The sequence below is a fragment of the Sinocyclocheilus rhinocerous genome, unplaced genomic scaffold (assembly GCF_001515625.1).
Source record: "Sinocyclocheilus rhinocerous isolate Xijiao unplaced genomic scaffold, SAMN03320098_v1.1 scaffold1214, whole genome shotgun sequence".
Taxonomy (NCBI): Eukaryota; Metazoa; Chordata; class Actinopteri; order Cypriniformes; family Cyprinidae; genus Sinocyclocheilus; species Sinocyclocheilus rhinocerous.
Genome location: NW_015627891.1, coordinates 1,203,386 through 1,226,852, shown reverse-complemented (window position 1 = coordinate 1,226,852; position 23,467 = coordinate 1,203,386). Strand labels below are relative to the sequence as shown.

General features: G+C 36.2%; 1 protein-coding gene across 1 annotated transcript in view; it reads left to right on the top strand.

Moving 5' to 3' along the window:
* Positions 1-23,467, top strand: part of LOC107736841 (probable lysosomal cobalamin transporter) — an 84,424-nt gene that overhangs the window by 33,839 nt on the left and 27,118 nt on the right. The window contains exons 6-11 of the mRNA XM_016548199.1: positions 2,112-2,200; positions 7,923-7,996; positions 13,775-13,900; positions 14,868-15,020; positions 21,086-21,150; positions 21,519-21,621. Coding sequence (XP_016403685.1) covers positions 2,112-2,200; positions 7,923-7,996; positions 13,775-13,900; positions 14,868-15,020; positions 21,086-21,150; positions 21,519-21,621 — 610 coding nt within the window. The remainder of the gene's footprint in view (positions 1-2,111; positions 2,201-7,922; positions 7,997-13,774; positions 13,901-14,867; positions 15,021-21,085; positions 21,151-21,518; positions 21,622-23,467) is intronic.

Below are 23,467 nucleotides of genomic sequence, written 5' to 3'. Positions count from 1 at the left end.
ATGATGATGATAATAATAATAATAATAACTATGCACCCGTTTGTAAGGAAGCTTGTAAATTAATTTCTTTCTCTATGCAATGCTGTCACGTCACGTGACAAAAGAACGAACAATTCGAAAGGCACGAGAGATGAACTAATCAATTCTCTTTCCGGCTCAGACTGCATAGGTTAAAGCTTATGGGGCTGTCACGTGATGAACGAACGACTCTAACACGAAGACTTGTCAGATAAGGTGAGGTGAGCTAATCATAGACTGAAGCCCCAGGTAAACAATGAATTAATCTTTTCTGTTACTTATAGCATTATAGTTTTGTATTGTTTGTAGTGTGATCAACGTTTGCGTAAGTAGTAGATGTGTTAGGGAAGTAACACGTAACATTTTAATTATATTTTGCTAAAATGAACGAAATGACTCGAAAAAAGATTAGTTCATTTTGCTGAACGAGACTCAAAGGTCTGAGTCGGTAAAATGATCCGAACTTCCCATCACTACCTGCGATGTGACTATCGCAGATGCGCACATAGCGATATCGATGCTAAAACAATATATCGTGCAGCCCTAATACAGTGGGGAAAATAATTATTTGATCCCCTGCTGATTTTGTAAGTTTGACCCCTTACAAAAAAATTAAGGGTCTATAATTTTTATGGTAGGTTTATTTTAACGGATAGAGACAGAATATCAACAAAAAAATCCAGAAAAAACACATTATAACCATAAAAATGATAGACCCTTCATTTCTTTGTAAGTGGGCAAACTTACAAAATCAGTAGGGGATCAAATAATTATTTTCCCCACTATATACATATATATATATATATACATATATACAAGACATTTTACCTTTTGAGTAAAAGTGCTCCACTTAACGTTTCATAATTAATTTGAAGAGATATTTTAAAATGATGTGTACCGACATAAGATGAAGACTCCTGCTTTATCAGAGGCCTAGAAAAAGTTTTATTCTACATAAAGGTGATCGCCTCTCATGGAGCCATGAACCATGTTAACCATCTGAATGCTACTCAAGATATATTAATTTACTAATAAAATGATTTACCTTTCAATTATATAAATCAAAAGAACATTCTTTATAACTCTAGTCTAGACATTAAATATATTTATATTTAATTTATGTAATAAATTGTATAGCAGAACTTTGAAATTAATTATCTTTATGCTTTGCCTTCATGATAAATTATATATTTTATTGATAATTTGAAATGTAACTTTCATTGGATATGCCTCGACACTCTCAAGTTAACCAATAAAAAACGAACCATAATATATTTTAATTCATATATTCAAGTATTCATGTTTACTTGATAAAATTGCATATTGTTCTATTGTAATTTTGTACATTTGATTGAAGAGTTTGTGTTTACTTTATGACCTTGTATGTTGTAATGTTTTTTGGAGTAATAACCATATTGTAAGTCTCAGTGTGTACTGTATGTAGCCATTGATTGTCAGATAGTTGTTGAAATTCAGTTATATCAATTTTATACTACAGTTCAAAAGTTTGGGGTCAGTAAGACAGAAAAGAAATTAATGCTTTTAATTAGCATTAAATTGATCTATGACCGATCTATGATTTATAATGTAACATGAAATTTCTAATTTGAATAAAAACTGTTGTTTTGAAACTTTTTGTTCATTAAAGAATCCTGGAAAAAAAATGTTGTGGTTTCCACAAAAATATTAAGCAACACAACTGTTTTTTTTTTCCCCAAGGATGCATTAAATTGATCAAAAGTGTCAGTAAAGGTATTGACAGTGTCACAAAAGATTTCTATTTAAAATAAATGTTGTTCTTTTGAAATATCTATTCATCGAAGAATCCTGGAAAAATAAAAAAAGATATATATTAAACAGCACAACTTTTTAACACTGATAATAATAAGAAATGTTTCTTGAGCAGCGAATCAATTAGAATGATTTCTGAAGATTTGGAGTAATGACTGCTGAAAATTCAGCTTTGCCATCACAGGAATAAATTACATTCTAAAATATTAAAATGGAAACAGTTAGAAGTCTTACCAATCCCAAACTTTTAAATGGTAGTCTGTAAATGATGACATCATGACAAATATGAATTTCTGTTTCAGGACATTTGTTCCGTTGGAATCTCCGCCCAACCAGAACTCTACTCAGTGGGAGAAGGTGCAGTATCTGTTTGAGGAGCTGGGCAGCAGCCGTAAGTACCATAAAGGCCTCTTTAGGTGAAATTGCAGCTCAGTTTTACTGACACTTGCAAAGAAAACGGCAAAAAGAGCTTTGTTGAAGCCTTCCGGGGCCACAACACCAAAGCGACAGGTGCTTTTTAGAGAGTGACGGATGCTGCCAAGCCACGAGCAGAGGTGATGTGTGGGTTTGGCAGCACTGACATTTAGCCTCGTCAATGTCAACAGACCTCATTGTGCTACCTAAATTTGCTGTCTTGAAAAAGGAAAGGCCTGGCTGCTTTTGACATGTCAATCAGGTCTTCCATTTGAAGCAGGAGTGGCAGGCCCTTGTTTGCACCTGCACTTATATATATATATATACATTTATACATATAGCAGATATATGTGAGTCAGTGTGGCGTTAACATCCACCTTTTTTTCTCAGTCTCCATTAATGCAGGCAGCAGTTTAGGGTTATTATCCTTAATTACTAGAACCATTTTTTGTTATTTTTGCAATAAACGTTAACTGAAGTTTAATTTTATATATATAAATTTATAAATATAAATGTATAAATATAAATGAAGAAAAAATATAAATGGACATATCTTAAAAAATTATAAAAAAATACAATTACAAAATTGACTCAAACTTTAAATTAAAATGAAAACAGAAAATATAAAAATAGCAACAAAATAATAATACATACACTTAATTGATTTTCTTTTTTTCTTGTTGTATTTTTGTTCAAATTTAAGTTTGCAAGAAAAAAGTGCCCTAAAATATGAAAATCCCTGAGGTATTCACTCTGCCGAGTATGAAGGATCATCCCTTTTCTAATTTTTTTAAGTTTATTTTTTCATAGTTAAGTGTCTGGTTGAGCAAAAGAAAATTAGTCTGTGGAAAGTAAGCGCCTATATTATGTCCAATGTCTATGTTTGAGTATTTTTGAGTCAATGTTCTCTATAGCCTTTCTTATCATCTTCTGAAGGCCCATTTGAAGGTCACATAACAAGTAACGTCATTTTTCCTTCCAGTAAAAGTCATTTTTTGTGCCATGGTTTGTTTTGCTCTGAAAAAGGAAGTGTGATTTGCCAACACCATGGTGTTCCTTCAGAGAAGTCCCCTTGTTAGGATGGGTCGTGACTTTTGCTTCACTTTCCCTTGAAGACCCTCAATTTGGCAGGAATGGAACCACTAAGGAACCCATCCTAATCCAATAATAGCCTGGAGTAAGTCTGTGACTCTTTGAGACAGTGCCTGATTCCTGTGAGGGGGTCTTAGAGCTGTCATTGGCCCTTCCCAGCAGCCTTGGCCTAATGAATGGAAATCAAGCAAAAAGTCTTGGTGGAAGGAACATCAGAAAAAGACCCCTTTTGAAACAGGCTTGTTTGTCAAAATCTGCAGTAGAGCTTGAGGTTGACGGTCGTGGTACCCTGCTGCTCATCCCCACTCCACCTGTAAATTAATAACAAGACCCTGTGTGCTATATAAGCAGGGTTATCATGTCCCTGAGAAGCCTCAGCTGCCGAAGGAGCATCTTGACTCAAGCGGCAAGACAAGCTGACGAATTCCACCCAGTGTCATTGCGAAGCCATGGTTGCCCATTACCGATTCCACAGATATGCAGCAGTTCACTTGCCGGTTCCCCCATGTGAAACAGACCTGAAACGTAAACTGAATGCAATACCAGATTCCCCATTAGCGGGTAAGACTGTGGCGAGACGGCGAGGAAGCGTGCAGAAGGGTAGACAGCTGGAGATCTGATCTTATCACAGACATATAGGCTCGAAAAAAAGTCTCCACTTAATTATACAGCGGAGCCCTGGACCCAGAATCCACTCAGACAACTCTTGTTCTCTGATTTACCTTCCCACTGAGCCGAATGTGTTTCAGTGAGAGTCACATTTTAAATTGGAGTTAGAGTGACGAGGAGGCACCAGCTTCGCTGAATCAAATTTGGATTTGATGACATAATTTTGCATGTTCAGATCTGTTTTAAGGGTGTGGAAAATGACGAATGAATATCCATTTTTAATACTGTACATATAACGTTGTGATGCCTGAATTCACTTGTAGTATTTCAATTATTCATTTTTATTTTTAATGTTTGATTTTTTTAACACTAAATTGGAGAGAATTTTAATATTGACTGTTTATTCTTTATTGGCTATAACATGAATATAATTATTTTACATTTAGATTACCTTTGCAGTAATCTAACATTTATTTTGCATTATGTTATTCTTTTAAAACACTAGTAATTTAATAATATTGTTAAACATATAATCTCATAATTAATAGTCATTTTTCATTCTGTACATTATAATGTTGTGATGCCTAAATTCAATTACAGCATTTTAATGATTGATTTTAGATTCAATGTGTTTTTTTTTATTATTTAATACGAATTGTATTGGCTTTTAATGTTGCATGTTTATTCTTTATTGGCTAACATGAATATAATTATTTTACATTTAGATTACCTTTGCAGTAATCTAACATTTATTTATTATATATATATATATATATATATATATATATATATATATTGTACATTGTAATGCCTTGTAGCATTTAAATGTGTTATTTTTTTTGTTTATTTAGATTTTTAATGTTGTCTGTTTATTTATTCACTAACATGAATATAATTTTCAATATTAGTCAGACTTTTAATATTGGTGCCTCTATGTCTGTGCAAGAGTAGCTAGCTACCTATTATATATAGTGACGTGACATGTGGCCAAGTATGGTGACCCATACTCGGAATTAGTGCTCTGCATTCTGTACATTATAATGTTGTGATGCCTAAATTCAATTACAGCATTTTAATGATTGATTTTAGATTCAATGTGTTTTTTTTAAATTATTTAATACGAATTGTATTGGCTTTTAATGTTGCATGTTTATTCTTTATTGGCTAACATGAATATAATTATTTTACATTTAGATTACCGATCATACAGTATAACATTTATTTAATGTTAAGTTAATCTTTAAAAAACACTATTAATTTAATAACATTGTTAAATATATCTTTAGCAAATCTCAAATTGAAAACAGATTATATATATATATATATATATATATACAATCCCTGCCGGTACGAGACTCGAACCCCACAACCTTTGGGTTACGAGTCTGATTCTCTAACCATTAGGCCACGACTTCCCCCGTCGTGGCCATAACCCCATATGGCTCTGGCTATGCTAAAAGCATAAATAAGATTAAGATAAATCTCTCAGTCAAAATAGTTGAGAACCTCTTCTGTAGTGCATATAGTGCATTGAGGTTTGCGACACTTTTGTTCGATAATGTTTCTGTCGATAATTGTATGGGAGCAGCATGTTTTTTTCTGTGATTCAGAATCCAGTGAGTGAGTTGGCTTTAGCAAGCCGCTTTCCATCTCCATGAGGTTATCATAGCAAGCTCATGTTGTGAATACCGCAGCTAAGAGCTCTTTAATATACACTTCTCAGTGGCAGCGGTTTCCTCGGCGCACATAAGCCCGAGGTGCTCTGTGCATGTCGAGATAAGGGCCTCCACTCTCTCCAAGTGCCGAGGAATCAGCCGCTAGAGCAGCTGTGGAGCCGCCTCAGATAATAAACAATATATTCTCTGTCCAATCCCTCAGAAAGTCTTCCGGGGAAGCGACGGAAAACGCAGGTTTCCCTGCATTGTGAGGAGTTCATAAACAGAGCGGCTTTCCGTACCAAACACGAACGACATTGTCTCCGGCATCGCGCCTTCGCCACTTAACAAAAGCGGGGACATCACAAAGGGAAACACCTATTCAGATGTAAATGCTCATTTCAGCCATCAGACATCAAAGCGTCTCTTCTTTTTATGTTCTTCCGTTTGGTACATTAGGAAGCAGGGGTGTAATCATCTTCATTTCTTCTCGTCAGTTTTGTGTCTCGGGGCTTTTTGTGTATGGAACGTGGTGGGTGGCGCAGCAAACTTCTCAGACTTCATGTGGTTCAACAAAATGGAAAGAAGTCATTTTGTGAGTGATGTAAAGTAATTTCTTTTGAATGTGAGAAGTCATTCACAGCGAAAATACAGGTGTGTGCCTGTTAAATTATGAAAGAGCAGAAAGATGGTGCTGTCTGGTTGTTTCTCCATTTTTTTATAGTCTTGTAGGCTAGTTTTTACACTGTAAACATAAGTCAGCATTTTTTCTTTTACTGCACACATTCTATATTTTCAGCATACTGTATATTCACTATATATTCATGAAACAAAAAGAGTTTGAATAATGAAGGTTATTTATTATATATATAATTTTTTTTCAATTTCATTATTAAAAGGCCTTGTTTTAACATTGAAATAGAAAAAAATTATATATTTTTTTTATTTATTGTATTTCTTGTCATTTGTTTATTCATTCTTTTTATTACTACATTTAAAAATGTTGCTTAATCTACCTAATTGTTATAAAAGTATGTTTAAAGTATTTGTGCATTCCATTGTTTAAATATAAATTGTTATTTTTATATTATATTAATATTTATATTATTATTATTATTATTTATCAACAACAACAACAGTATATACTGCTTACATTTTAAATTAGTTGTATATCTCATATTTTGTTTATTATTTTTATTCAAGATAATTTACTTGAACAATTACTTGATAAATGTGAAGATCAATGCTTACATTTTTATTTAATTTACTTACTTTTAAGTTTAAATACTTTTAAAGCACTTTTATATTCCATAATGTTTAATGTATTCATATATTAGTATTTATTATTGTTAATCATCAACAACAATATAATATAATATAATATAATATACTATAATATAATAATATGATATAAAACATTCTAAATAAAGCAGAATGTTTAGTAGCATATTAGCTTTTGCTATGGTATCAAGAATTGTGAAATTGTACTGGTATTGATATCGACTACTAAATAAAGCCATATTTTTATTGAAGAACTTTCTTTAACGTCCTTTATATTTTCAACATGTCATTGTGACTATTAAAGGGGTCATATGATGCAATTTCTAATTTTCCTTTCTCTTGGAGTGTTACAAGCTGTTCGTGCATAGATAAGATCCCTAAAGTTGCAAAGACTAAAGTCTCAAATCCAAAGAGATATTCTTTATAAAAGTTAAGACTTGTCCACACCCTCCTAAAACACCTTTGTGAAAGCGAAACTACTTTGTTTGGTCTTCCAAAAAAGGACTAGAAATCAGTGGTTAAGTTGTATTTACAACACTGTTCCAGAACAGTTCAGCCCAAATATTCAGATGTGTGCAGTGCATTTTATGGAGGACAATGCCGGCTATTCTGACTCACATACTGTAAGTACGTTTTCATATTTAAAGAATTTGCCACTGATGATTCAAATGCAAGTTTTGAGCAGTGTAGAGTAGCACTTGTTGTTTTTCATTCTCCGATCACAAATGCAGACATTGTTTTATATTTATGCGCCGCGATGCAACACAACGCATAAAATGACAGTATAACCGCATAAACACATTTCATTACACCAAATACACAAAATAATGTGTAATGACCCCTTTAAAATTTAGAGGGCAAAAACTTTGCTGACCTTTCAGTAACTATGTCAGAGTAAGAGGAGGCTGAGAGAAATGATAGTAAGAGAGGAGAGAAGATGAGGTGCATTGAGGAATTTCCCTGGGGGGCAGGAACTGCTCTGAATATCTGGCGAATGACCAAAACTTAACAGAGCTCTGCATTTGGCCCATGTCATAAATACATTTCCCCTCTGTCTTGCAGATGGCCTGGCCGCCCTGTCGTTCTCCATCAGCTCGCTCACCTTGATTGGCATGCTGGCAGTGATCACATACACGGTGAGTGGCCAACAGAGAATTGGTAATTGTGGGTGGTTACTTGTGCTCCATTGATTTGTATGCCTTTAAGAGGGTTGTGTGAAGAGTCTGTTTGTCTATTCTTTTATAGGCTGAAGTGCGTAAGTTCTGTACCACTAGTATCACAAAACTGCAAAAACACTGTCTTATCGTTCATTGGATGAAGAAACAGATAGTCCCGCCCTAAACTCATGCCATTGGTTGAACAAGTGTCAGTGTTTTGACTATGTAATGACAACAACTAGAAAGTGTTTATTGCAGTTCTAGATGTGTAAGAGAATAGTTTTCCTCAAGTGACTGTAGAGTCCAGATAGGTTATCTTCATGCGTAGGTTTCTCATATGACACAAAAGCCACCTGTATGGAAACAGTCTTTGATTGTAGTCATCCTGAATGATGAAGTGGCCCCTCAATGTTAGAAATGTTGTGATTCTTGCGTTTTGGCCTGCAATCGCTCAAAATGGCATGCTGTCATTTCTCACCGATGTGTGTGGACGTGTGCCTGAGATGTCGGCGTGATGTATATGCCCTGTTATCTCTCTTCTATTTATATATCTGAGCCTGAAGGCCATTAATAAATGCCCATATTCTGATTCCTTCAGCATACTGTAGCTGTTCTATTCGAATAAGATAAATTGATTGTACTGTAACACTTGTTAATGTCATCCATTTTTCATCGCCGACATCTATGAGAATCTCCGCTTTATCAGGGATTGAAGAAAATGAGGTGGAATATCTTGCACTGTGGCACACTATTTTTAAATAATTATTTAAATATTTAATTTGAAATAAAGGAGCATATTCAATAGCATAATCATTTTTGCAGTGATAACGAAATTGGTATTGTGAATTCTGAAATGGTGTTTGCGTGGGTGTGCGTATGTATAATAATAGATGCTTAATATTTTGTGATTTTTTTTTTTCAGGATTCTTTGATGAATAAAAAGTTGAAAGGTATAGCATTTATTCAAAATAGAAATGTAACAATATACACTACAATTCAAAAGTTTGAGGTCAGGTTGCTTTCTTTTTTTCTTTTTTTTTTTTGAAAGAAATTAATAATTTTATTCAGCAAGGATATATTAGATTGATAAATGATATTTATCAATAAATGACTTGTATTGTTAAAAAATATTTTTATTTTAAATAAATGGTCTTCTTTTTAACATTTTTTTTCAACAAAAAATCCTGAAAAAAGTATCACAATTTCCAAAATAATAAAAATAATTAAGCAGCACAACTGTTTTCAACATTGATAATAAATCAGCATATTAAATAAACATAAGAGACTTATTTAAAAAACAGTAAACATCTTATTGTCCCCAGTCTTTAAAAAAACATATTAAACTCTAAAATTAATGATTTAATATTTAAAAAAAAAATAGTATATACAACAAATTAAATTTGCACATTTAGTTTTGCATATTAATTATGAAAATTCTGTAAGAAGTACAATATTGGGTTACTGCTGCTATTAAGTCTATTAAGGCACTATTAAGTCGCTGCTCTAAGTGTGTTTTTCACATAATTGTAGTACAAATTGTAGTACATTTCCTGTAAAGCTGCTTTGCAACGATTTGTATCGTGAAAAGCGCTATACAAATAAACTTGAATTGAATTGAACATAACAGAGACTTTCAAGCTGTTGAATACAGGCCTGTATTAAAAAGTTTGACAATTTTCAGAACGCTCTGAGGATAGTAATGTTCTTCTTTCTGACCTTGTCTTGTCAGAAGCTCAGAGAGTGGCTTATGGAGAAAGAAAGACTCCTAGTGTGCTGTTGTTTTTGATCTTTTCGGTTGTGGTACAGAGACTCAGAACCAATCAAAGATTCCTTGACAAAAAACAGGATTCACTCACTCAGGCTGTCCTTATATCACTTTCTCTTTCCTACTGTTTCTTTTCTCAGCCCTCCTCCCCTTCTACACCAATGAAGCCGAATCACCCATCCTCCCCAATCCACGTTTCCAAAGCGATGGGTGATTTATCATACTGGCCTATGTGTTATTATTATGCATGATTAACCTAATGGAATCTAAGTGATGGGCGCCATATGCAGCCGCAGTGTTGTCCAGGCTGGGCAGGTTAATTTATCACTGCACTTTGAGCCAAGGCGGCCACTTGCTCTTAATTCAAACCACTGGCCGAGATGTAAACTCGTAATGACAACACCACGGCCGGCTGCGTTTCAACTAAACGCTAAAGCAAGCATTTCAAACCTTCAGCACTTGCTGTTTTTGGCCAACATCACACTTTGCTGAGCTACTGGGAAATTAATATTCAACCTAAGCACACACAAACAGGAGCCTCGGCTTGTTAATAAGCCTCTGAAGTGTGCCATATGGTCAGGGCGGGCAAAGCTAACTTACCTATCCAATGCTTGGATGGCCAGCTCTTAAAAACAATCATGCTGGGAGTTTTAATTGTGTTTTTTAAGTGAAACAGCATGAAGTTGCAAAAGTTTGGTTATTTCAGGCTGTTTGGGGATGAATCGCTTATTCGGGAAAATGCGGAAGAGCTCCTTCTAGGTAAATGTTGTTTGTTCTTTGAACTGAAGAAAGTGGTTTTGCACTTGAAACACCTTTTTTTTTTTTTTAACTTCCTACACGATGGCTCATATTTTGTTTAATCCTCAGAAGAGTGAATTCAAGCATTTGCACACTTCTTTTAAACCTTCCACCGATAGTTTTTAAATGACAGTCTTTCTCATCAGTTGTGTAAAGTATATGTCAGTTCTTGCTACTTTAGTTTAAACTTTTCCCATTAGTAATCACCTTGAACTCGTTGTCACCTCATCCGTGTTTATCGTCTGAAAGGGCCCTCCTTTTTTGACACCTTTATGTACTCGTAGACCCTCCTTTGTCCTGCTCCAAGATGCCATTTCAAGAAGCCTTTATCACCCTCAATGTTATGAGGTGCAAAAGTGTGTTTTATGCTTGATCGAGTCCCTTTCTGCTCAAAGCAGTTCCTGACCTCCCAAAGTCTAAACCGGTTGCTGTGCTTGAGTAGTTTTAGACATCAAAAAACGCCACTTGCATTCTCACTTGAACCCATTTAACGTCCTTCATTGGCTAATGTAGATGCTGAGGTCTTATATCAAGCTCATTTTGCTGCTGGTGTGACGTTACAATGAAAATTACTGACTTTTTAATGTGCATGTAATATTTGCATATGCATATGAGCGTATATCACGGCTCTTTGATCTATCCACTTGACCGTGGGCCGTCTCGGTCCCTGTGCTGCGTGACACAGAGTGGTGATTTAAAAGTCTGGCTGGCGTTCTGACATTCAGCCCTGGAGGGTTCCTCTACCTCTTAAATCTGCGGCCCAAAGATGCTGATTCCCAATGAGAGGGTGACCGCATTAATTTCCACTGATTTAATCATAGTGCTGCAAAAATGACCTGTGACTGGCAAGAAAGCCTCTTCCTCCTCCTCACCGTCTTGGGTGCATCTGAGGAGCCACTTCTACAACAATTGCCACAATTTTAATTTTCTTAGGTCTCCTCTTCTATTCAGAGTTTCTTTTGCACACTAACTATACTGTGTTTTTACCATTTTAGCTGAAACGTTGTATTGACCAATCAGCACCCAGAACCAGAGCTGCAGCATGCATTTTATAAAACGTTTTAGATATTATATGAATTTAGTTTTCACCATGACAAGTGACACAGGTGTGCTTCTCTCTAACACAGTGTGCTCCACACCTGCATGGACGGTGTAAATTGACAGTGTTATATTTACAAAGCAACAGCAAATAGAATTAGCCTCTCATTTCCAGCAGTGTAACACGTTTGTATTTAATTTACAGACAACAAAAAGGACAGAAGAAACACTGAAACACCATCTGGCAGAAGACCATTGCTTAATGCATGCTGAATTCTCCATACATCTGTTTGCATTTTTTTCGTTTAATAACAACAACAATCAAACAACCTGAGCCCCCACCCAAAAAAAAAAAAAAAGCCAGACGAATTTATAAATTACAAAAATGCCTAAATAAAATAAATAAAATGAATATAAATCACGGAAGGACAGGGACAAAAATCATGGTATAACAGATAATTACTATAAATAGTATAATAAGTTCTACTATTATGTAAATGTTGGAGGAAGGGACCCCAGACCTTGGAAAAATTACGAGACTTTGATTCGTTAAGCCAAATTTTTTCAAGGTTTAAAACGGAGACCATCTCCACAAGCCATTTCTGAAAGCATGGGGGAGCAATGTTATGACTTTATTTTTACAAAAATGACTATTATGAGATTATTCTCAAAACACTAAATAACTAAATTTTTTAATAATAGATTAAAATAGAATTTGGTTTAAATATTTTGTTATCTAGATGTTTTTTTTTGTTTGCAAAGCCACAAAAAGCACACACTTTGAACAAAAGCATCCTTGTGTAAAGGGGTGTACGCCTCCACTTTTGCTCCTCTCTCTATCTCTCTCTCTCCGATCCCCACTTTCATCCCTCTCTCCTCCGATCTCCCAGCTGACAACCACAACCACAACCCCTTCATCTTCCATCTCTCCACCTTTCCTCTTTTTCTCTTTCTCTTCGCCCTCCTTCTCAAAGTATCATACTCTCTCTCTGTCTCCTGCCTCGGGTCTCCTTTTCCAATCAGCACAGAACACACCTGTTTTTGTTTGGAGTGTCTTTTTTTATTTTTCTCACGCTTGATGGACTGCAGGGGCGAGGAGGGCAGGAAAGAATGGGAAAGAGGAGGCGAAGGAGGAGGAGATGTCTCACTGGGGCTGCAGGACAGATTCCTCTTTTATGAGGAGCGCTTGGTATTCGGGACATGGTCCGGCCTTTAGAGCCCTCGCGATTCATAGCAGAGGGTGTCACGGCCCGTGGCGACGGATGCATGCACGCACGCACTCGGCTTGACTCTAGCAAACGACGAGTTTTACAGAGCACGTCACTTTCCCTGCTTTAAAAGCATCTTCGGCAGAGAAGATAAAAAGGTCACCAGTGTTTTAGTCGCTTCTGAAGATCTAATTGTGCCGCTGATTTTTGTCAGCATTTTGATATGAAAGCTTTTGAAAATGGCAGAGCCTCACGAATGTGGGTGCATTTTTCTCGAGGTGTGTGTGTACGCACAACCTGGTCTCTTTTATTCTCTGCCTGTATTGATTTGCCACCAGGAGAGTGTTGAAGATGGTCTTTATTTTTAATTAAAGTTCGCAAAGCCCATATTGAGAAGGCTAGCAGGCTTCTGACCCAAGCCTTTCTCTGCTCACTGCGTAAGACCTGCACTTCCTAATGCCAAGATGGGAAAAAAACAAAACATCAATGAGCTCAGGGTGTTGAAATAACCTCTGATTTACAGCCCTCAGAAACTGCAGGGTTTTATCATATTTCCTTACATGAGCTCAGATATTTCTTCTCTGATGCATTGTGCATGTGAAAGTGCTCTTCGTGCCGTCACATGGGGGCACTGTTAGGCTGTGCATTGCAGGAAATCAAGCCGTACATCTCAAAATGGTCGCTGCATACAAGCACACACTCTCATACTCTTTTCATCTCCTCTTCTTCACCCTCATTGCACAGAAAACACATACATGGATTCAGTGGGCTTCTGAATGACACCATTTAGAAAGTGCTCTTTTATTATCAAGTACCATAATGTATGGATTCAGTTCCCCTGCACAGTGGCGTTCGGCGGGACTCTTGGTGAAATTGTGGTGGCACTCTCCCTGATGACTGTGAATGGTGTATAATTGGTCTTTAATGCTCTTTCTTTCTCCATGTCAGGCGTACGGGATGTCCGTCCTGCCACTGAACCTGATTAAAGGCACGCGCAGCATCCTGTACGAGCGGCTGGAGAACACTGAAGATATGGAGGAGGTGGAGCACCAGATAGACAAGCTCAAAGCCAAGGTCTCTGTGTGTGTGAATTGAATTCATATCAGAGCTCTGCTCACTTTATTTAAGATGAGCTGGTTGTCCGTTGCTGTCCTTGAGGTCAGTGAGGTCAGTGGTTCTCAACTGGTGGGTCTCGACCCAAAATTGATCTGAGGATTGTCAACAGATGCAAATAAAGAATGCAATTTATATAATACTGTTCAAAAGTTTGGGATACTTTTATTCAGCAAAGATGCATTAAACTGATAAAAAATTACAGTAAAGTACTGTTTTCAACATTGATAATAAGATAATAAATGTTTTTGAGCAGCAAATCAGCATATTAGAATGATTTCTGAAGGATCATGTGACTGAAGACTGGAGTAATGGCTGCTGAAAATTCAGCTTTGCATCATAGGAATAAGCATTTTAAAATATGTTAAAATAGAAAATAGTTATTTTGAATTATAATAGTATTTCACAATATTATTATGGATTTTACTGTATTTTTAATCTAATAATTGCAGCCTGGGTGAGTGTTAGAGTCTTCTTTCAAAAACATCTTACTGACACCCAAATGTTTGGACAGTAGTGTAGTTAAGATAGTAAAATATAAAGGCTTAAAAGGAAGGAGAAAACTCTTTCCATATCTTCCTATATGTTGGTGTCAAAGGTTGTACAGTGTTTTGGCAAAAATTAGGTAGAGGCCAACATGGTTAGGTTATATGACATCCTTTGTCTGCATAAACCATGAACATAATTGCATAAGCTAAAGGAAAATATGACCCAGACCACACTAAATATTGGTTTACAAACAAACCTTTAGCTGTAACAGTATATCTTTTAATTGAATCACCAAATGCATAAATGTAAACAAGGATAAACAATGGTTTGTACCAGTTTCAGCTTTTGTGGTAGCTAATTTGCTGAAACCATACTCATATTATAAAAACCAGTATGATGTATTTTTATGCAATAAGAAATGTTGTATTTTGTTCTTCAGTGTGCTGATGGGCGTCCTCTCTCTATGAGAGACCGGAAGGACCTCCAGGATCTTGAAGCTAAACTACAGGTGCTGCATCGGCGGGGCCGTCACCTGGAGATCGCAGAGAGGACCTGCTGCAGTAAAGTGGGCTCTGCTCTCCGTCCTATGAAGGTGTGTTGAGTTTTGCCTCAGATTAACTTTATTGACTTTCTACATGTGCCTTTTGCAGTTTCAACAACTCCTGATTGGCCACATTGATGTGGTTCTGTTTGTGACAGTGGTGCTGCGTGTTTTGCTTTTAATCACAGAGGTCATGCAAAAAGAAATTCAATTTTCTATGATCTTTTTGAAATTATTATTATTTTTTTTAGTTCAGTGTACTCTAAAAACGTTTTTTTTTTTTAAACATCTCAAAGAGACCATCTATTGAAACTAAGATGGCTGGTTCTGAATTTGTACAACTTTCTGACAATTGAAAACCTGCGAGCAGCCACATTTTCACATTCACTATTCATTGTTCAGAAAGGGAATGCATGAACTGATAAAATGTAAACTTTCAAGACTATGTAAAAGTGTCTGCCAAATGCATAAATATAAATGTAAATTCTTGCATTAAAAACGGGGCTGGAGTTTATTTTAATAAGGTGGCACAAAATTGTTTTAATTCTTAGGGTGAGAGAAAGACTAAATTATGACAAAAACCTCTTCAAAAAATAAAAAGCTGTTGACTGTAATAACACAATAAGTGTTCCTGGTCTTTATCAGAATGTTTTGCATCTGAAATAACTTTTCTTTCTTTATACTGTCAGGTTTTTTGTTTTGTTTTTTTGTTAAGGTTAACCAAATAGCCAAATAGCTATTTAGACATTGTTATAAATGTCGAGTTTAAATCAAGTTTAAAATTTTAATCTTGCCAGTTTAATAATCCAGTAATTTAATGGCTGTTACCATTTATTTAATGTAGGTTAATGTAATAATGGTAAATAAATTTAGATGCTGTCTGCAAACTCTCATTCAGGTCTGTTTGAATTTTTCTGTTTCACTTGTAAATACATTACATTATGGAAGTAAAATGGGTTGCAGGTGCTGTTTCATGTTTACTTTAAAACATTCCTTTGGTTTGGTAATAAAATCATTCTAAAGTTTCAGAACAGTTGCATAAAGTATGGTTTACATAAATGTTTTATATATAAGCTTAGACTTATATATACTATATAACACTTACCATTTATATTCTTTTTTTCCCCTTTTGATGTTTTTTCAAGCATTTTCGTCATCTTCCTAATTAATTGTTCCATTATGCCATTATCCTATCTTGCAAAGTCTATCAAGGGGGAGGTGTGAAGGAAATTAATTTTCATGGTGACTTTGATGTAACTCGTACATTATGACTTCATTTGAATGCCAACACATATTCCCTAGAAAATCAAGAAAACCTTTGGGTTTTATCACCTTGGCACAGATTTGCCAAACTGAGCAACCACTTTGCTAGATGCATTATTTCACCTTGTTGCTTTGCTTTCGTGCAGCTAATGAAGCCATTTTTTATTGAATATATATTTCTATTTATTTATTTGCCAGCTCTTTTTCAATATGTGTGCTCATTGAGACCTTGGCCTTGTTAAAAGCCATATGCTAACATGCTCTATTACGACTTTTCTTTCTCCTATGGGACACAAAAAGTGATGATTAAAGAGTATCCTGCCTATTCATGTAAACTGAGGCTATTAAGCTTGAAAATAGCAAAATGTGGATGAGTAAATGATGACAGGATTTCCATTTTACAGAGAACTGTCCCTTTAAATATACATAGTGATGCACAAAATAGCTGTGATTGTCACAAACCTTCTGCACTCCTCTAGCCTATCTTTAAAATGTTTGTCATCTTTCATACATTTGCTGTTATTCTTTGCATCGTTTCTTCTCCCAGCATGCTCTGCACCAGAAGGCTTCCTCGTTTCTGTCTTTAGCGGCCCACTAGCAGCAGACATGAACATGGCACTCTAATGATAGACTTCAGACTCTATTTATACCTAAACTAGGCTTGAGATTTACTAATTTTCCCATAAGAGCTTCGGGGGAAATGCATACTGAGAGGAATCTGTCTGCCAAATGGATCTTTCCATCAGTCACTGCACCTCGTTTACGCTGCCATGATGCACTGCGCTTGTTTTAGCATTTGTCTTTGATTTACAGTGCAAATTTAACAATTTAGTGCAAAGGCTTTCAGAGCATTTAAATCTATCTGAGGTCAGCATCTCCTCTTCATATTCTACAAGGGCCATTTTCAGGCTCGATTCACGCTCCCTGCTGAGAAGTCTCACGTTTACATTGTTGTCACGAACACAACATGTGTACTGATATTCAGCATGTTTCCATGCGCCTTGCTGCAATAGCCAATGGCGTTACGTAATAGAGTCGTGCGGCTGTAGAATGTGAGGCCCAGTGGGTGGTGTGTTAACTGTTGCATGGGTGGTCCAATGGGGCTATTTGATACGTGTGAGTCCCTGTTGATGAGTTTAGATAAATTCAGCTGTCAGCACAGACTAATAGATCGCACACATGAATGTGCGTACACATACACATGAACCCACACTTCTATTACCCTTTAATGTGGACCCGGCAGATGTGATTGATTCCATTAAGAGAGCAGGTTAATTGACCTAAATTCTGTATCAGATTGATTGATTAAGTTTGATTGATTTTAATTATTGTGTTTACCGTTTCATCTGCAGCGGAAATTGGTTCGGAAAATTGAAAGTGGTGAATTGGAGGTGCTTAGGTTTTTTAATGAGCCTCGAGAAGATGAAACACAACACTTACCATGCAAATTGCCCATATTTCCTCCCTTTGCGACAAGTAACGAGCACGCTGGATCTATACGTATAGTCGTCACGGTGGTTCGCTTGTAATTGTAGAGCTGTAGTAGATGTGCGCGCAGTTCCACACGTGTCAAGAGGTTTGCACATTAGAACCCAGCAGGCCCCGGGAATGACGGCAGTGGCAGGTGGTCGCGAGTCCAATTATAAAATGAAATAAACCTGTTTATGAAGCCTGTGCATGTGTGATACCTATAGAGACTTTCATTATCATTCAAAGGATATTAAAAAAATCTCTCCCGTAATGCACTTTCAGACAGTGCCCTGATAAAGCAGCCCTTGGCAGAGCTCAGAGCAAGGACGATTATGGACCAGGCCAGTGTGACCAGGGGCTTCTGACTGCCAGGGGCCTCGAGCGGTCTGTTATAGCCAAACATGGGGAAACAAGCCACTGCAGATGTAAAATTGATATAGATAAACAAAAAGAGCCTGAAATTGTGCAAAATGTGAAATAAACAAAGAGATGAGAAAAGTTAACCGTTTCTGTACCTTCCTCAAGGCAAATAAGCATCCTTAACACTTTATCAGCTTTGATGTTATATAATTCATTGGTATATTGTGTTCTATTTTGGAGATTGTGTTCTAGTTTGTGGTACATTGTGTTTTATTTTGCTCTCTTTTGCATTTAAAGGCACCTTTACACCTTTGCTCTGTGCCCTGCTCAAAATTTGGTGTAAATGCTGGATCAATTGACAGACTAAATTATGCTTGCTCAGACCCACCTCAGCTCCGAGTATCAAAGTATACAATTGTAATTGCTGTGTAAATGCATTTAAACCACCTCTGAGCAGCATTAAACAGTCTGTGTAAAGACACCTAAATGCCACTTCAGAAGTGCTTTTTACCGTTTAAATTTGCCGTAATTTTGTCTCAAAAAATTGCCTCTTTATTTCTTTTATTTATGATATTTTTTCTACTTTTGTTGGCATGATGTTTGAGTAGATGGTTGTGGAAATGTCTTCGACAGTTGTGGTGGTCCACCAGGCCTCTCTAAGGGGAACAATAACACAGGAAAAACATGTTGACATGTAACCTCATGTAGGTACCTTTGTAAAGGAGCTTAAAACAGGCACACATGAGTTTAGGTAGCTGTGTTTATGCTCTATATTGAAGGCTGTGGTTTTGTTGTGTAGCTGAAGGCATGCTGAATAATGAATTGCTTGATGCTGTAACTTTTGTTATTAATGTACTCCTTTCTGTAAAGTTAAATCTCTGGCTGTCACGGTTATTACAGCTATAACTGCAAGCGTTTATTATTGGTGTTACAGCAACAGCTTGAGACATAAATTCCTAATATACTCTTACAATAGCTCCAGCTGTGTTTTTAACCACAAAGCGTAATTCTAGCATCACTAATAACTCGCAGTCATTCGTTTGAATTAGTTATAGATTATGTCTCGAAGGAGGATTCACGCTCATTTACAAATCTATGTTCTCGCTACAGTTCACAATCTGTCATATTGTTCTTGAGGGAAATGTGTGTCCAATGCGTATGTCACTTGCTTTTGTGAATGTTCGTTAGGAGTCAGAGTTGGTATTAGCATTGTTTGGTCTAAACATTTCTAGTTATGTAATTATTGCATAAAACAATGTTAGCATAAATGGGAAATATGTATTCTGTATTTTTATGGAGGAGCTGCTCTCAAAATGATAGATAGATAGATAGATAGATATGTAGTGATGTGTCCATCTTTTATGTCTCTATAAAGTATTTTCCGCTTGTTCTAAATTTGTTTTTTCTTCTTTTTTTTTTTCTTTTTGCCACCTCTTTTCCTTTGTTTTGTGAAAATCTGGAGTGATTACTGCACACGTCAGGGTTTTGTTTACTCCCTCAAGTCAAGTCAAGCAGACGTGAGCTCCGGGAGGCCAGTCAAAGGCAGCCGTTCAGTCTGGCAAATTGGTTTTGTTTTGCTTTGTGGGTTGTGAGTGTTTGCGTCTCCGTCTTTGTTCGTTTACTCTTTTCTCTGCAGTTCAGTCTGTTCCTTATTTAGAGAGCTTGTGACCATGTCGTCCATATTACTCTTGGCGACTGTGTCAGTCTGAGGTGGGTCGCACCATATGGCCATGTGTAAAAAAACAACACGACCTCTGGGTTAGACATGATGGACCAATAGGGAGTTTCAGTCCTCTCCAAAAACATTTGGTGCTGAAGTATATATTTTTGTTTGCTAGTATATGTGTGTTCGTAAATTAGTGTTGAGGAGTTACTAAGCAGTATTGAATCAGTTCATTCAGGCAGGGAATTCCAACGAACCGCTTCAACAGAATCAATTCACTGATTCATTTAAAGGTACAGTTCCTCCTAAAATGAAAATTCTGTCATTTTACTCACTCCCATTTCGCACTAATCCCGCATGTCTTTCTTCTAAAATTTTGAAGAACATCCAGGCAACTCTTTTCAGCATTATGAAAGTAAATGAGGACTGGGGCCGTCAAGCTCCACAATGACTAAAAACACAATAAAAGTATCATCAAAGTCATCCATATGAATCATGCACTATAGCTAAACTATACTTTCTGTGAGGAACTATCCTATATCTTCATATGACTTCAGAAGACTTGGAATATAGCTGGTGCATAAGTCATGTGGACTAGTTTTATGGTAATTTTATGCCTTTTGTGAAGCTTTTCCATTTTTCTGCTCTTTTCCCATTCAGTATAATTGCATGGAAACAAGCAGCCAGTTCATTATTCATTATTCATAGTGGAAGAAAAAATGTCAGTTTAGAATGGATCAGTAAATTATGATTAGTTTTTTTGTTTTTTTGTTTGCATCACTTATTTTGTAGCATAATGAAAGTTTAGTTAAAAAATGTCTGTTTGCCATTGTTATTTTCAATTCATTTATTTGATTAATGACAATTTGATGCTGAAGTATAATTGACAACAAACCACTGTCACCCTAAATGAGATCTTCATTTCATTATTTTAATATATGTTGTTCTGATATTAAAAAAGGTTTATATTATAATTTTTTTAATCTTCTGCATATCTTTGAATATCATATATGATATTTTCTTTTTTGGAAGAAAGTTTTACTTTTATTCAAAAAGGACACATTAAATTAATCAGAAGTAACATTAAAGACTTTTACATTGTTACAACAAATTTCCATTTTAAATAAATGCTGTTCTTTCTGTTCATTAAAAACGTATCAAGGTTTCCACAAAAATATTTTAAGCAGCACATTTTATTTTTTAATCTGTCATGTTTTTTTTTTTGGCATATTTTCTGTGGTTGTGCCTTGCAATTTTGGGATATTCCACTATTCCACTAGTTTTTAAAATATAGTTACTAAACTTTTAAAGTAGTTTGTCCAACACTTTTGTAACTTTTCCTCTTTTTTTGTCTTGTCAGATCTTGCTCGGGGTCTTCTTCATCCTGGTGGCCCTTTTGTTCTTCATCACCTTGTTTATTTCCAAGTAAGTTCCATCAACCTGTGCAAAATATCACTTTGATAGCAGACTCTACCCCATTTAAATTATTTTTCTTACATACACACGTTCACATGTTACCAACAAATGGCTCACCGCGTTGAAATGCACAGGAAGAATGGTGTCCCCTCAGAGCACAGTGCATTTGAGGGACACTTTGATTCAGTGCTGGAGTAACCATAAATCTGTTGTTATTGTACACACACATTCATCAACACCTGCAGCGCTGTAAATTGGCTCACACTTACAATAATGTACCATCATTCTATAGCAGACCATGGAGAACTGTAGTTAATGATGTTTTTAATTCATTGTCTTATGTGATGATGTTGTTAAATGTGTTTGTCTTGTTGCAGTCTGGATAAGGCTTTACATTCAGCTGGTATCAGCACTGGATTTATCATCTTTGGGACCAAACTAACCAACCCTCTTAATGAGCTACTGCTGGCACTGCAACCGGTGAGCAGCATTATTTTTTTCTTTTGTCTCAGAATCACGTTACGTTTGTGTCCTCGACATGAGTGCTAGTGACAGTTGTGTGCAACCAGAGTTGTGTAATGACTCGGGAGGAGAAGGTACCAGAAATGGAAAGCAGTGTTCGCTTTGGCTTTACTACAAAACTTAGTAGCAGAATAGCACTTGCTTGCGCCTATCGCAAGAGATGTGAAGAATGCGATCTGCTCACCGTAGACAATTTCTGCCAAGACAAGCAGTATTATTCTCTAATTGGCAAGTGCACACTGTCAATCAAAAGTTTGGACACACCTACTCGTTCCTTATTTTTGCTATTTTGAATGTTTCTTCATATTTGAATGGAAAAACTATAAAATAGCAAAAATTCAAGCATGATAATTATGTAGTGGCCAATAAATGTTAAATAAACTTCATGAAGGGCATCATGAGATGCTTTTAAAGCAGTATTGAAGAGTTTCACATATGTGCCTTTGTTGGCTGCTTTTCGTCTTCAACTTTTTAATGTTTAATAATAACTATAAGTTTTCCAACAAAAAATAATTTAAAACTTTGTTTTCTAAAGAAATTCATACACTACCGTTTTCACTTTCTTCTGAAAGTATTCAAGCAAAAGCTGGCAGATCAAAAGGTTTTTACCATCATGAAAAACATAAATTTACTCAAACATTTTTGGCCGGCAGTGTACATCATCAATAGCAGTTTACTTCCTCTAATTAGGCTGTATTGCTTAAGTGTAAAACATTCTCAAAGAATAAATTCGTAGTGGGTAGATTTGAATGTAGTATCGATTTGTGTGGACAGTGAAGCCCAACATAATTTTTCAACATATTCTTCACTCACTCTTCTTCACAGGTTCAAATTGGAACCGTACCCTCATGTTTTTGTGCTACTTAAAGAAATCAGCACCATTTAGATATGCATTTCACTGGGTCTGACTAAACATTCACCTCAATCAGATTTTAAGCTCATTTCAAGGCCGTGTGTCTGAGATTCATAATGCTTGACAGTTGTAGTTTCAGGTTCATTTGTGTTTGCATTTATGTATCTTAGCTGCTCAAAAGAAACCAGGAAATGTGTTGACACTGCACCGCAATCTGCAAGTATGACAATGTCCAAATCCTTGAAATAAAATAAAAGACCCTGAACAGTTTATCACTCTGTCTGTAGTCTGTGGCCGCTTGCCGCATAAAAAGATGTGATGACCTCTGAATTAAGCGCTATTTATGAATCAGAAATAAGTGTGCTTTTCATCATTTAGTGCTGTTGGAAGAGATTTCAAATCCTTCAATATACTTCAAGTAGCACAGTGATCAGTTTCCATGTGCTTGAATAAAATATGATCACTTGTTTCACTCGCTAATTAAGATGGCTTGATTAAACCAAATTGTTCAGAAATCCAGACCATTGATTTCTGCAATTAGGCCAAGTGAAAAGGGAAAAAGAAAAGTAATTTGCAAAAGGATAAGACACGCAGGCCGGAGAATGATTGCTCATGCTTCCAGAAACATTTCTAATTTGTACTTCATGATGTCACTGATGTCACTTTTCCGTCTGCGATGTGAGGCCAACAGGTAAGTTCAGTGTGTGTTTTGCTCATTTCAGCTCCAGTGGAGTTATGGAGGACAAGCTGCCAACGGAAGAGGCATTGCTGTTTCTACGAGCCAACAGCTCTTCCAGGAACAGGAGGATCATTTTTAGCTTGACTTTCAAACAGTTCTGCCATGTGCTTCCCGTGGCTCTTTTGAGATGAAATGCATTTAAAATAGTCAGGATTGCTGAAAGATCACCTCAGAGTTGTGGAGCGATACATCTCCAGCACAGGAGTGACAGT